At 38.7% G+C, this 16,808-nt stretch overlaps 1 protein-coding gene across 1 annotated transcript in view; it reads right to left on the bottom strand.

The window, feature by feature from the left end:
• The window catches only part of capn5a (calpain 5a), a 33,745-nt gene extending 17,177 nt beyond the window's left edge, over positions 1 to 16,568 (bottom strand). Inside the window, 3 exon segments of the mRNA XM_054598138.1 lie at positions 891 to 1,022; positions 9,848 to 10,007; positions 16,287 to 16,568. Of these exon segments, the coding sequence (XP_054454113.1) occupies positions 891 to 1,022; positions 9,848 to 10,003 (288 nt within the window). The 5' untranslated portion in view covers positions 10,004 to 10,007; positions 16,287 to 16,568.
• Positions 16,569 to 16,808: the final 240 nt, after the last annotated feature.

Below are 16,808 nucleotides of genomic sequence, written 5' to 3'. Positions count from 1 at the left end.
CTAGTCCTTCCTTAAAAGGCCTAAATATGAGCTAATTCATTTTTATGAGCTATCAATGTAATTTATTTAATGTGATTATTGCACATTTGTAGCGGTTTGTTTCAATAAAAAGAAAGTATCTCTCATACGTCAATAATAGCAAAGTAAAGCACAATTTGAATAAATGATGAGGATGTGTTTGTCATTTGCATAACTGAATTTTAACACAAAAAAACTGTTTTATTTTTATTTATTTCAAACAATTTTCTAAAACATAATTCATGAAAATAAATCAAAAAGTAAAGTGGGCCTACATAGACTTAACCACATACTGCTACTACATATGCACTAGCAGCAGTGTGTGTGTGTGTGTGTGTGTGTGTGTGTGTGTGTGTGTGTGTGTGTGTGTGTGTGTGTGTGTAAAAAGGGCGGTAAACTAAAATCCCCTGGATTACACACAGTCTTAAGTGAACATACACCCAGTCACACAAATCTGACCCCCACGTACACATGCCCACACCCACACACACACACACACACACACACACACACACACACACACACACACACACACACACACACACACACACACACACACACACACACACACACACACACACACACACACACACACACACACACTTATATAAATACACAAACAGATCCATTAGGATGCTGTATTTTTGGAGCTAGTTGTTTTATTGAGCTTTTTTGTTGTTTTATATTCTTATGTATATATATATTGTGTATTGTTTCGGACCCCTTTCAGTACTATGGATAGCACAATTCGGCCAAGCATGCCGTAACACTTATCTATGGACTTCAATATTTTACAGAAAATTATAACAAAATGGAACATCAACAAAAAAAATAAAAACAAAACTTATACTTTCTCTGTGTCTTTGTCTCACCTTCTGCCATAGTGCCTCTCTGGAGGCCAGACTGGAGCAGGCGGCCACAAACCAGCAGTTTCCCAGCTGGCCCTGGTGCAGGTCATGGGCACTGATGCCGTCCACAAACAGATGGGGGTTGCTGCATAACTCCTAGAAAGATACAGATGGTTGCAATCAGTGTTAGCCCTTTCTTTTTCTTTCAAATAAATTATCTTCCTTTCTTCCCCCTGACTTATCGACTGACTTGTCAACTCAAAAGGAGGAGAGTGAAAATCCTTTAAATGTACTGAGATTCGGAGTGTCCATTGGTTTTGCCACTGTAGATCATAATAATATTTCCATGTTACAAAGACTCATACACGCTCAACACGTCAGGTGCATTTTGAAATATCGGCTAAAACAGATCAAAGTAATAACCAGAAGAATGACTGAACGATGAACTGTTATTGAATGTGACATAATGTCAAAGTTCACTTGCTAAATTGAGTTTTAGAAATTAATTTCCCTCCTTGAGATTCTAAATACATCATATATTTTTTTTTTTAAACGCAATCGTCTTGAGGCTAAGCCCAGGATGCAGCGCCGCTTCCCTTGCAAAATAGAAAGCGCACCAATCAGAAGGGGGGGGGATGCCGCCGCCTAAAACAGACTCATACCCACAGTGTACATCTGCTGAGTCAGACTACTGCTCAACCTACAGCTGCTGCACCGGAACAACCAACACTTTAAAGATGTGGTCATCTACTGGGCAGCTGCCAGTTATGGATCAACTTAATGCAGGCCTGAACACACAGCCAACCATAAAGGTATATGTAAATACAGGGTAAAAAAAACCCAAACTCAAACAAACCACAAAGTGTATGGGAGGCAGACTATCAGGACAGCAGCCAGATGAAGGAGCTGGGATAAACCAAAGAGACCACTAACCATGTGGAGACAGACCTATACATAAAGCTCTTTACATGTTATATGTTAACATACAAGATAAAAACGTGTTAGCTTAAGAAGTGAAGATTTAGTTTAACTGTGGACAGAGCCAGGCTAGCTGTTTCCCCCGTTTCCAGTGTTTGGAAGCTAACAGGGTGCTACTATAAGCTTCATATTTAACATGCAGGTGTCAGTGGTATCGGTCTACTCATCACACATTCTGACAGAAAAAGAAAAAAGACACATTTTCTCTTAGGTTGTTGCTGTAGAGATACTGTATAAGGTTGTTGTTTTTTTATTTCATTTTGAAGTATCATCTTGTATGTATTGTATTTCCTTTTATGAAGTCACATGACCCACTGACCGTTATGTTATGTTAAGAATTCCAAGTGCCCTAGGTTTATAAGTAATAGGTTATAATTATATATACGTATATATATCATTATGTTTATAATTAACTTTTTCTCTACAAGTACATTTGCGTGTGACTATACACAACACTACACATTTTAAATTTCTTCTAAATCCATTTCTCCATCCACAGATGGACATGTTTATGCATCTTATACATTGTAATCGCTCTGAGAAATTGAGCATCTTTCATGTAAAAGGAAACTGAAACGCCCCTCGCTGTGTGCGCTGTGTTCTCAAATTAGAGGTCGCCAACTGAAGTTCACACACACACACACACACACACACACACACACACACACACACACACACACACACACACACACACACACACACACACACACACACACACACACACACACACACACACACACACACACACACACACACACACACACACACACACACACACACACACACACACACACACACACACCCTGGGTGGGTCTCCTCTCCACACTCTCTTTATCCTCCTTTTTTGTTCCTTGAACATACACAAAACATGCTAAATTTGACTTGTTGGATCTCATTTAAAAAATACTTTTGAATATTTCCTCATGAATTGTGGTAATTGTATTAATCGGAAAGAATCTGAAAATAAAAAATAAAACCCTGAATACGTACAGTGAAAAAGTGATTTACAAAATCTGCATTCTTCATTCTGGGTAGATGTATTGTGAATTTGAGCAGAAGCTACTATAAGGCTCCTCTGTGTGAGTTCCACAAATCAAAAGGGCATTTCCCAAGTTACAGTCTTATTAGTACAAAGCCTCCTCTTTGTGTTTATATCCGACCACATTCACAGAGGCCAGAAAACACAGTGGAAATATAAAGAACACATTTTGCACTACAAAGACTTTTAAAGTTACTCACATGATTGTTTTAACTGAAGTCTCATCTTAGCTTCAGCTGAACCTTAGGATATGTTTCTGTACACAAGGTCTGTGGATTTTCATTATTCAATTTGCTTTAGAAAGAAATCACTTCTCAGCCAGAATATATACAGGAGGAACTATTGTTTTTTTTTTCTCGTGCATGTCTGACGTCTTTTCACTTTAAACGTCTTCCTCTGTTCTTTCTTCTAGTCATTACACCCACAACTCTGTAGAGATCTACAACCCTGTCTACAACAACTCAGTGTCATGTGACATGCAAAGCATCTCTCGGATTTGCGTTGCGCTCGAGTCAGTGATCTTTGAGGACTTTACCAAAAACTCACAGGAGTTTACGAATCACAGGCATTTTGTCACTTTCACTTTGCATTCTCCCACTCAAGTGAACATCGTCATTCTTTTTGTAAATCACTTCTGCAACACGTTCAGTATGTCGGTGTTTGACCAAACCCGCATGGCCGATATTATCTGCAATTTTTAGCCACAGATATATTGACGGCATGAAGGTCAGAGAAGCAGGCTTTTTATTTATTTTTTTATCCCAGACAACCTCATGCATATCAGTTGGCTATCGAAGTCAAAAAAGGCAAATAATATAAATGCAAAAAAAAGAAATCTGATGATAGGAACTCAAACCAGAAGTTAAAAAGGTGTAAATGCATCCAGCGCTCAGAGACCTGTACGTGATCTCAACTCCTCCCAAATTCCATAATCTTGTCAGACTATTCTAATAACAATCTGATTGTGTGGTTGGTTAAAAACAAGCAGTTGAAGTGGACGTACTCCACAGTGAGTAGTTAGCCATAGAGATTATTTAAAAGCCTGTTTAGCTGCTGCCGTCTGCTGAGGCACTTTCCTCCAATACTGGACCAATTTTAAAAAGATATTGTCCCCATTAGTCACTTGGACAAAAAAACATTAGACAATAGGGTCCAGGTTGAAAAATACCAGTTCAAGTTACATTTAACTGTTAGTGGTTTGACTGGTTACACAGTTCAACTTTAGGGTGAAACAACACAAATGTTTCCTCTCTCTCCACTCCCAGGACAAATAATATTGATTAGCTGGAGTGCTTTAAGTTTTCTGTTTAATTATTAACTAGCTTGACAGTAAAAACACATTATAAAAGGTTCAGTTCAGGCTTCAGCTCGGTCTCTGTTCTACAGTATATACTGGAAGACGATTGGGAAATTGTTCTAATTCAATTCGAAAAATAAACGGCAAACATGATTAACATAAGTTTTATTCAAATCATCTTTTCGAGCTAACTGTTTATTTTGGAATCAAATAGGGATGCACCGAATCACTGATGCTAAAATTGGATTTATTTGTTACATTTTGAATTATAAAGTTAGCAAAGCAATGCTTTTCTTTAAGCCTGATGTTGCTTTGCACATAAAAGAATGATCCCAGTCACTTCCAAACAGCGAGGCCTACAGCTTGTTCATATAAAACTGGTTTCGGATCAGAACTCCGCATTGACTGTCACACAAAAGCCAGGTTACTGGACTGAAAAAGTCAGATCGGTGCATGACTAAACTGGACTAAAGTTCATTTTAAAGAGAATTGAGAAGTCATCTTAAGCAGAAGAGCTGCTATAGAAAGCCAGTTTTAACATGCTATATTTCCCTTTTCTTCAACAAACACAACAAATTCGTACTAATACTGTGTTTGTGTGTGTGCGTGCGTGCGTGTGTGTAATACAAAGACAGTGTACAGTTTAAATAGCAGAAGATAGAAGCTTGAAAGCCATTAAGCAACATCTCCATTATGAGCATCACATTTCCCCATCATCTAACCGACCAACTAAATCCGCTGCAGTGGTTACTGATGCACTGCATAAAAAACATTCCAGACAAGGAAATGCAGCGGGTGACTCAAGAGTCTCCGGCGCAAACAACTCTGTGATATCAAACAAGATTAATGTTTATTCTGGACTGAGGCCATCTGTTGAGAAACTCAACGCCCATTGTAACAATGTACAAAATTCAGATCGTTCCAGTCATTTTAAAACTTCAAGCAGCAAATCTAAGAACCCTTGTCTTGTTTTCACGAGCGTCTTTGCTTTTGAGAGCTCAGCACTGTTCTGTTCATTGCTCACTCTAACCGCCTGAAAAAATATATTATATATATTTCAAAGATATCAATATTTCTGCTACAGAAGAACATTGAAGATAAAAGAGGATAAGCATCTTGTGTTTAAAATCTGTTTACAGGGGAACTCTTTTACACATTAAAGTCTGCTACAGTTGGGGTCTACTGCATACAGCGGGTAAAATAAGTATTGAACGCGTCACCATTTTTCTCAGTAAATATATTTCTAAAGGTGCTATTGACATGAAATTTTCACCAGATGTCGGTAACAACCCAAGTAATCCATACATACAAAGAACCAAACAAATAAGTTCAGAAATTAAGTTATGTGTAATAAAATGGAATGACACAGGGAAAAAGTATTGAACACATGAAGAAAGGGAGGTGCAAAAAGGCATGGAAAGCCAAGACACCAGCTGAAATCTATCAGTAATTAGAAAGCAATCCTGCCCCTTGTCAGTGCAAATTAATATCAGCTGGTTCAGTCCCAACTGATGGCCTTTAAAAAGGTGTCTCATTACCAAGGTGTCACACAAGAAACATCTCATGATGGGTAAAAGCAAAGAGCTCTCTCAAGACCTTTGCAACCTTATTGTTGCAAAGCATACTGATGGCATTGGTTACAGAAGGATTTCTAAACTTCTGAATGTTCCAGTGAGCACTGTTGGGGCCATAATCCAGAAGTGGAAAGAACATAATTTCACCATACACCAGCCACGACCAGGTGCTCCTCGCAAGATTTCTGACAGAGGAGTGAAAATAATTATCAGAAGAGTTGTCCAAGAGCCAAGGACCACTTGTGGAGAGCTTCAGAAAGACCTGGAATTAGCAGGTACAATTGTTTCAAAGAAAACAATAAGTAATGCACTCAACCGCCGTGGCCTGTATGCACGCTCACCACGCAAGACTCCATTGCTGAAGAAAAAGCATGTTGAAGCTTGTTTAAAGTTTGCTGCACAACATTTAGACAAGCCTGTGAAATACTGGGAGAATATAGTCTGGTCAGATGAGACCAAAATTGAACTCTTTGGATGCCATAATACACACCATGTTTGGAGGTCAAATGGCACTGCACATCACCCCAAAAACACCATACCAACAGTGAAGTTTGGAGGTGGGAACATCATGGTGTGGGGCTGTTTTTCAGCATACGGCACTGGCAAACTTCATATAATTGAAGGAAGGATGAATGGAAAAATTTACAGAGACATTCTTAAAAATCTGCTGCCATCTACCAGGATGATGAAGATGAAACGAGGGTGGACATTTCAGCAAGACAATGATCCCAAACACACAGCCAAGGAAACTCTCAATTGGTTTCAGAGAAAGAAAATAAAGCTGCTAGAATGGTCAGCCAATCACCTGACTTGAATCCAATAGAAAATCTATGGAAAGAACTAAAGATCAGAGTTCATAGAAGAGGCCCACGGAACCTTCAAGATTTGAAGACTGTTTATGTGGAAGAATGGGCCAAAATCACACCTGAGCAATGCATGCGACTAGTTTCTCCATACAGGAGGCGTCTTGAAGCGGTCATTACCAACAAAGCTTTTTTTACGAAGTATTAAATAAATTTCAGTAAGCGTGTTCAATACGTTTTCCATGTGTGATTCCATTCTATTACACATAACTTCATTTCTGAACTTATTTGTTTTGTTTTCTTTGTATGTTCAATTCAATTCAATTCAGTTTATTTTGTATAGCCCAGAATCACAAATTAGCCTCAGAGGGCTTTACAATCTGTACACATGCGACATCCTCTGTCCTTCCCTCATGTATGGATTACTTGGGTTGTTACCGACATCTGGTGAAAATTTCATGTCAATAGCACCTATAGAAATATATTTACTGAGAAAAATGGTGACGTGTTCAATACTTATTTTATCACTGTATATGAAAAAAAGTGGTATAAAGTAGAGTAATAAATTATCTTTTTTATCGTCATCAGGATTGTCAACTTAGTTGAAATAGTATCTGTAGAAAACGGCACTTTAAAATGTAACTATCATTCTTTTGTTACTGCTGCCTTTTGTGTTCAACAAGGGATTACACTTCAATATCTGTTTATTTAAAGGCGATATTGTCCTTAGGACATTCAGCAACATTATTGCACATCACATATTTTCCTCACATCATGCATCCCTGACTTATGTCTTTTGGTGTCACAAGCGAGATCTGTGTGAAGTCTGTAAATGTCAGTTGAAGCTGAGGACTACAAAATTGAAACTGAAAAAAAGAACCTGGAGGGCTGAAGGCCTAAAGACGTGAGCTAATCAGAGTTATGTGGCAGGTTTGTCATCTATAATTGTGGCCAGAGGCTCCAGGCTACAATAGCTGCTAGTAGCATAACACACACAAATCTACAAACAAACTGTTGGCAGTCAGCTGCACTGTGGGAAATGTAGGCACATCTGATGCATCAACTTTGGAGAAAATGTTTTTGATTTTTTTTTTTTTTATATTTCAAATTACTACATGTTGCTGGGAATAAAATACAAAAGAAAATGAAGCATTGAATATCTTGTGAATTTTTTTTATTTTTAAGAAGTTGCTTTGCCATGAAGGGAAGAAGTTCCTTCCTGGAGTTCTTTCATTTTTTGGTTTGTTTTCAACCAAGATTTTTTTGACTGAAGTCTTTAAACAGGGCAGGACAGCCTGTGAGGACTCAGAGTCTCTTTGTGGAGGGTTTGAGGAAGTACTTAAGGAAATAAAAAAACCAGTTTTGGATGCAGAGGTTACTTAAGGTCATTGTCTCTAACAGAGAGCCTGTGTTATAAATCAAATTCATGTACACCAACATCAGAAACATGTCTTGCTCTTCTGACCTTGCAAAAAACATGTTTGCAGTTAATTCTGTTAGAAGGTGGTGTATTTTGGGCTGTTCACTCCCTTAATATTCTTTGCTTTTTTCTTCCACAACTATGATTTTTTTCATCACAATCCCTGCAGTCCCGATTCAACCACACATATGAGAATAGTCGGAAAGTAAGTCACTACTGAGAGACATCTCAACATGTTATTCTGCCGAACAAATATTTGCTGAAATATTGGATCAAAGATTAAACACCCCAGGTAAACACACACACCAAACCATTCCCGGGTGCTGGAGTGGGATTTCAGTGGGTAAAGTAAATTCCATGAATTCCTCTCCTTATTCAGTAACCTCTTTGCTCTCTCTGTATGCATGCTCTCCATTGTACTCGTCTCATGACGACGTCCCCCCTTACCAACCTACTGCCCCTCTCCTCTCTGTTTCTCGTCTCAGCTGATCAGCTCACTGTGCCTATTCCTCACTACATTGGCTGTAGACCAGTGGTTCTTAACCTTATTGGAGGTACTGAACCCTGCGAGCTTCATCAGTGCATTCACCGAACCCTTCGTAATTGGAAAAATAAAATATGATTTCTTCAAAACATAGGTATATATTTTATTAGTGCACAAAATGAACCATGCATCAGTTGCACACAAAATCACTGTGTGCAAAGAACAAAACCAACAAAACATGAATTTCACACAAAAACATAACTCAATGAATGATTTGCGATCAGGTACGCAACTTCGTACAATGCTGTGAGGATCGGTTTGTCGACAAACAAAACATGAATTTCACACAAAAACATAACTCAGTGAATATTTACTGCAAATCAATGTGACTTTTGCTGTTGCCTTTCAGATACAAGTTCAGAAATGCGCGGCTTCACCTTGGCAAGTGCCACTCTCATATCATTTTCGCAGCAAAGTCTGTTCCTTTTCTTAGTTTTCATGTCCACCATCCTCGAAAAGGATTGCTCACAAAGATACGTTGTAACAAACGGTGTGAGTATCTCAAGGGCTTTCTTGGCAATACGAGAGTATGGTACGATTTAGTGACACCAAAACGTTGAGAGCGTTGTTGTTCCGAAGAGTTGGTGTTGAAGCTGCTCTGCTGAAGTTCAATGATTTCGTCGAGGCATTCATCGTTTACATCTGCTGTCATCTGCTGAACGCAGCATAAGTTTTAGCTTTCTCCGTGCTTTTTGGGCTACCCAAGCCACCGTACCGTTATGCTGCGTTCACACCGAACGGGGCGCTCGGTGTGAACGCACCTTAAGGAATAGACGGTCATTCATTTTTAAAGCGGCTGCTCACTTGACCGCAGTGTGTGTCTGCCGAACCCCTGGGGTTCGATCGAACCCAGGTTAAGAACCACTGCTGTAGACTCTTCTTTTACTTTGCAGCATGTCAGTGTTGTTTTTCCAATAGGTTAAACAGTGAGGTGGCACTCGATTTTGATTGAAACCACCAGCTATGTGCAAGCGACGGGATCTGTGTTGTGATGAGGTTGATCCGACCTTACAAAGTGAAGAGATGTGTTTCACTGACCAAAAAAAAGAAAACTAAATGTTTCCATTGTTAAAATCTCAAAGAACATTTTTTCCCAGAAATTTGTGACATTTGTCTCATAATTTGATCGCTTTAAGCTCAGAGAGCACTCATGTATTTTTCTTCCAAAATTACAACTTTAAACTGTTAATTCTGAGTTTTTTTACTCTGAATATTTCCCCCGGCTCCAAAATATTTTTATTTTATACATGCGATAGCCTTGCCGCCTCTCCGTAGAAAATATGTGGAAGTTTGACTGTTTAACAAATCTATTCCTTTTGTTCTCACCTTGGGCCTTTTCCATGTGACGCTGCCGATGCGGTTGCTCTGGTAGAACAGAGACTGGTCAGATGTGGGGAACAGAGGGTCTTCAAACAGACGTCCATTCTGCCGACACTGCCTCCTCAGTGCAGAGAAAGACTGGCCCTCGTACGGAGACACCATCACCCTGCAAAGACACAAACCCACAGATTTATCAGGGCTATTTACCCCCAAATCCTGATAATGACAATATGTTTTATGATAAAAAACATTAAAAGGCTCTTACTTTATGTTCAAATATAGTATAATACAATACAGCCAAACTGTAATTGAAAGGCAGCGCTGAGACTAAAACAGTGTTAGTTATTTTGGAAAACACAAACACAAAAGAGATATGAGTCTAACACACATTACATAAACGGCCACCCCAGTCATGTGACAGGATGTCAAACAGAAAGTCAGACAGTCATGTTTGACTACGTATCACCAGCCGAGCAAACAAGCATTAAGGGCCTTATCTGGTGAGTGAAGTCCCAACAGCAACTTCCTGTCTGCCCGAATAACGTGGGACAATGAAAGAACCAGGATGTGGTGTGTGTGGATTTGATTTATAATGATGAAGGGGGCTGTTTACTCCAAAACATGCTGGTTTTATTATTGTTCAGTTTACTACTTAATGCAATTTTCATTAAATATTCAGCGTACATTAAAAAGCTGCCTTTTTTGGCTACAAATATATTGCAGATCTTGAGCAGCAGATAAAAAAAAAAAATTCACTGCTCAGCAACACATACAGTGAGTAGAAGTAGAGCATGTTATATTAATAAATTTTTTTATTAATTATGCTTGCAAGTTTTGGGGCATTTTACAAATTTGAACATCGAGCAATCGCCAAATCCCTTCACTAGTGTTTTAGTCAAACTCTATATTTCACCGTACAACACAATAAAAGCCAGACACGCACCCCTTTACTCAAACATTATCACAGTCGAAGGCGTCGACCTGGTGTCTCAAAAAAGTCACACCAACAAACCGTCCTGGGTTTGATGTAGTACGTTCATTTTAACAGAAATTTTACCCTGGTAACATTTCTGTAATCCTTTTTACGCAGCTCACAAGTCTGACTTTGATACCGTTACATTAATGTTGCAACACAACGTGAACATGAAGGAATTCAAGTCCCCTTCTCTGGATTTAGATCACTGATGATGCTCAAAGGAAAAGTAACCAGTTCAACTATGAAACCAAGGGACCTTTACCTTTTTAGACAGGTTTTTGTCAGCTGGAGTGAGCATCCCTCACGCTCACGGCGCTCATAAATTTTTGCTTCAATTGCAACAAAAGTTTCAAAAATCTCTCTGTAATGCAACCTTCCTTCACATCATTCAACTTTTTAACAGTGGTACCTCGTTTTCTCCCTGGGCAGGTATTGAGAGAGCAATTGGCTCTGTCCGCTACTGTTGTGTCATGTCTGAATAAAGTCGTAAGAAACATTACCGGGAAACTAAACACACCAACAACTAACCAACAAAAGATGATGCGTGAAAACAGACTAAACTACCCTGAAACTACCCCTACACACATAATTTAGTCTTAGATATTTTCCTTTCTATTTAATGCAGCTATAAACTTCTACTCCCCCTGGTACATCCCCTTCCTGTCCAGTGAAAACCATGTATCTCCTGATGTGTTGGTGTTGATTGTTTGTGCTAAACTGAAGGATGAAGTGTTCCTTTATGGGTTGATAAAATCCTCCTACTTCTTAAGCTAAATAAACTCTTTAAAAAGCCTCTTGTATCAGCTGGAAAATGCATCGACACAAAGCTGAAAAACAGGCTGTTGTTCTTTTTTAGAGATACGTGGTTCTCACAGGACAGCGACACTACAAACATAAGATGATCTTATAGAATAGGATGCATTGTTTAAGATTAAACTAGCAAATAGTATATAAAGGAATAAAAAAAGGGAACATACACATTAATGCAGCAGTGATATCAATCCTGAAACAAAATATATAATAGTAACTTTACTTCAATATCAATACTTTTACTTTTCATACTTTAGGTACATTTTGCTCATAATACTTGCACACTTTTACTTTAGTAAGGTGTGGAATGCAGAACTTTTACTTGCATTGCGACTTTTACTTAATGACAGGATCTGGATACTTCTTCCACCACTGACTGCCAGGATGTAGGTTACCATGGAGACCGTTCATGGGACGCATCAGGCCAGTCAGTAATTATATCAGTGTCAATTAAAGGCACTAAGCACAGAGAGGATACTGAACAGAGCTAACGTAACAACACAATATACCATCTGATCGCTGGGCAGTTCCAATACTGGTTTGTCCTCTGTGATGCCGGAAAATTTGAACAAAAATATATATTCCTTTCAAAAAACAAAGTCAGAAAACAATTAGAAATAAATAAAATAATCATCATACAATTATCTCATAAACCAAACTCATAAAGTACACTATCTGTTTGTAAAAGTAAAAATATATATTTAAATAATAAGGGGGTAATTTCCCTTTAACCTTGGGATAGTCCTGTGAGTTTAAGGATTCAAAGAGAAGGGCATCTACTGAACAGGATCCTAGAGATGAGAATTTAATTTGTGGGTTGTGAAACATCCACAGAGATGTATTTGAAGGTTGACAGAAAGAAAGAGGAAGCATTTGCAATGAACCTTACCTGCCGCCAGAATTAATCTGCATGATTATAAACACTTTTAATCAGAAACAACACGGCGACCCTCAGAGGTTGGACCCGGTTAGAAGAAACTGAGCTGAACTTCTTCTTTTGCAGACAACCAGCATGACTGAGACACGACTCATCATCAGATGGGGGAAGGGGACAATGTGTTTATCTGCGTGTAAGTGCATTTAATCATGATAAAAAAAAAAATCAGAACGGAAATCTATGAAGCCGTGTACTGTGAAACCACAACGACTGCAGGACTCCCGATTACACAAGACAGCAAGTTGTGTAGTGTGAACAGTGCAGTGATCTGATCACTTTGGAAGTCACATAGTGTGAACTCGGCCTAAAAGAAAGGTCCAGCAAAAAAAAAAACATCAGTTGAAATGTATGCTACAATATATACACACGTGGACAAAATTGTTGGAACCCTTCCGTTAAAGAAAGAAAAACCCACAATGGTCACTGAAATAACTTGAAACTGACAAAAGTAATAATAAATAAAAATTTACTGAAAATTAACTAATGAAAATCAGACATTGCTTTTGAATTGTGGTTCAACAGAATCATTTTAAAAAACAAACTAATGAAAATGGCCTGGACAAAAATGATGGTACCCTTAACTTAATATTTTGTTGCACAAGCTTTTGAGGCAATCACTGCAATCAAGCGATTTCTGTAACTCTCAATGAGACTTCTGCACCTGCCAACAGGTATTTTGGCCCACTCCTCGTGAGCAAACTGCTCCAGCTGTCACAGGTTTGAAGGGTGCCTTCTCCAGAATGCATGTTTCAGCTCCTTCCACAGATGTTCAATAGGATTTAGATCAGGGCTCATAGAAGGCCACTTCAGAATAGTCCAATGTTTTGCTCTTAGCCATTCTTGGGTGTTTTTAGCTGTGTGTTTTGGGTCATTATCCTGTTGGAGGACCCATGACCTGCGACTGAGACCAAGCTTTCTGACACTGGGCAGCACATTTCGCTCCAGAATGCCTTGATAGTCTTGAGATTTCATTGTACCCTGCACAGATTCAAGACACCCTGTGCCAGATGTAGCAAAGCAGCCCCAGAACATAACCGAGCCTCCTCCATGTTTCACAGTAGGTACAGTGTTCTTTTCTTTGTATGCTTCATTTTTGCATCTGTGAACATAGAGCTGATGTGACTTGCCAAAAAGCTCCAGTTTTGTCTCATCTGTCCAAAGGACATTCTCCCAGAAGCTTTGTGGCTTGTCAATATGCATTTTGTCAAATTCCAGTCTCGCTTTTTTATGATTTGCTTTCAACAGTGGTGTCCTCCTCGGTCGTCTTCCATGAAGTCCACTTTGGCTCAAACAGCGACGGATGGTGCGATCTGACACTGATGGACCTTGACCTTGGAGTTCACCTCTAATCTCTTTGGAAGTTGTTCTGGGCTCTTTGGTTACCATTCGTATTATCCGTCTCTTCATTTTGTCATCAATTTTCCTCTTGCGGCCACGTCCAGGGAGGTTGGCTACAGTCCCATGGACCTTAAACTTCTGAATAATATGTGAAACTGTAGTCACAGGAACATCAAGCTGCTTGGAGATGGTCTTATAGCCTTTACCTTTAACATGCTTGTCTATAATTTTCTTTCTAATCTCCTGAGACAACTCTCTCCTTAGCTTTCTGTGGTCCATGTTCTGTGTGGTACAAACCATGATACCAAACAGCACAGTGACTACTTTTCACCCTTTAAACAGGCAGACTGACTGATTACAAGTTTGAAGACACCTGTGATGCTAATTAGAGGACACACCTTGGTTTAACATGTCCCTATGGTCTAATTATTTTCAATCTTTTCTAGGGGTACCATCATTTTTGTCCAGGCCATTTTCATTAGTTTGTTTTTTAAAATGATTCTGTTGAACCACAATTCAAAAGCAATGTCTGATTTTTATTAGTTAATTTTCAATCTTTTTTTATTTATTATTACTTTAGTCAGTTTCAAGTTATTTCAGTGACCATTGTGGGTTTTTCTTTCTTTAACGGAAGGGTACCAACAATTTTGTCCACGTGTGTATATATATCTCTCAATAATACAGAACGCAGGAGTTGCCTACATTCTACATTATAAAAAGGGATCTTTGCGTCAACAAACTATATGACACCGTTTTATAAATAACCTCAAACTTATCTTTGGCATTTCTGTACTGCAGTTTTTGTTTGTCTCTTATTAGGACATATATGTTTATTAGACTCTAATTAGAGGAGGGAACCTTGGGCTTCATTGATAAATACTGAAGATAATCACTAGTTGCAGCCCCTAAATATAGAACTGTCACTACTACTGAAAACCATCAACTCCGGTTCTGACCAGTTGAACTACTACTGTCAACAACACAGTTTACTCCTCTCTCAAACTGCCTGCAGCATTACCAGGTTTACTTCCTAACCTGATTGTAAGACAGCTTCATTATGCTCAGACCTTAAATGCCCCACACAGCTCACTTTTGATTCATTCTATGTGTAAATAGTGAATACACTGGACCTTTAAGGATCCCCAGTGTTATCCACAGACACAGATGTCTGATTATTGAGCAAGAAAGTACAGAAGGACAAACAACATGGGTGTGGTTTCATGTGGGCACCAATAGGCATGCCACCATAGATATGTACCACAGCGGAACAACAACACAGATGTCAAAACATCACATTTTATGATGTGTGACATGAACAACATGAACATGTTTGACGTAGACCAATGAGGTTCTGTAGATCAGTCTAATTGTATCTTCGCTAGAATTCACTTTTAGAAACATTCTGTAGAGGAGCTTCATGTGGTTTTTCAGCTGTGTGAAGCCACTCAGAGTAAGTAAAGAAAATGACACCGGAAATAAGGGGGAAACATCCGTCAAAGTAAAAGTCTGTCACAGACAAGAGAACACATTATTTTTTGCAACTTTTACTCCACTTCATTTATCATATAATGTAAGTAACTTTGCAGATTCAGATTATCAATACAGAATATAGTAATCATATAATTATAATTTATTTTACAGATTACATTATTGATCCTAATTCACAAAACTACCCAGCAGAATATTATGTTATCAGAATTAGCCCCACCTTCACTATCTTCACCAAGAAGTGATGAACCCATTAATGCAATAATTATTTGAATGTATTAATAGAATATTAACCTGAACTTTCCATTCTGAATAACACATACTTTACTTTTGGTTCTTTTAGAATATGTTGATGCCAGTGCAGGACTTTTACTTGTAACAGAGTACTTCAGCACTTTAGTATTGTTACTTTTACTTAGGTAAACATATTTGGGAGTACTTCTTCTAGGATTGTGGATAATTCACAAACCCCTCCAAGCGACATAGACATTTTATTTTGACGGGTGCAGCCGGAAATGATTGTGTTCACGCAAGTTAGCTTAACAATTATCAGTTTTTTCTCCTTCTTTTTCATAGATTGTTCATCTTCTGTGAAGAAGGCGGAAATCGAAACCATGAACAACTGATGTCCTGTTTTGCTGTAGTCCTTTTCTTCTGTTAAGTGTTCCTATCTAACGCTACCAACACACGTTTAACACATCTTTTCTACCTGCAATTTGTCAAAGTCAGTGTGAGTAAAATTCAACTGAACGACGGAGGTTAAATTAAACTAACTTCAACTTTTCAGAGGCAGAAAACAGACCATTCAATGACGGTCTGGAGTGAGGTCTGGCTAGCAGAAGTCAGATGAACCAAAGCTATTCCAGCTAAGTCAGCTTCAACTAATCACACTTTACCTGGGAAATGTTTGGTTAAATGTCAGCTCCCCGGGTGGCCCACGCTGCAATTCTCTCCTCCACTTGTCCCGGGAGGATCCGGTGTTTTCTTTTTTTATTCCCTCTCTCTGTCGTCAAGTCGGTGATGTGCGGAGCTTTGCAGACGCAGTGAAGTTGCTTTACAACCGTCAAAGTAAAACCTCTCACACGGGAGGAGCTCCGACCCGCCTTCAGTCATCTGAAGGCTGGAGTCAGACTCTGTGATGCCTTCAGGTGCGGCAAGGACAAACCGGACCGACTCGATACTGTGTTTGCCAACGTTATTAGTGATAGGAGAAGGATTCCCATCTTTTGAAACACTGTGTAGAAACACTCAGCTACAAGTAAACAGTCCTGCATTCAAACTTATACTTCAGTAAAAGTACATCATCAAAAAGTACCAAAAGTAAGCAGTTGAGAATCATATATATGTTATTATTGTACTTAAATGAATTATTTTCATTAATTTAATGTTGCAGTTGGTAAAGGTGGAATTACTTTCAA

This window comes from Anoplopoma fimbria, chromosome 1 (assembly GCF_027596085.1).
Source record: "Anoplopoma fimbria isolate UVic2021 breed Golden Eagle Sablefish chromosome 1, Afim_UVic_2022, whole genome shotgun sequence".
NCBI classification, from domain to species: Eukaryota; Metazoa; Chordata; class Actinopteri; order Perciformes; family Anoplopomatidae; genus Anoplopoma; species Anoplopoma fimbria.
Note: the sequence above shows the minus strand (reverse complement) of the source record. Positions and strands in the feature narration are given on the sequence as shown.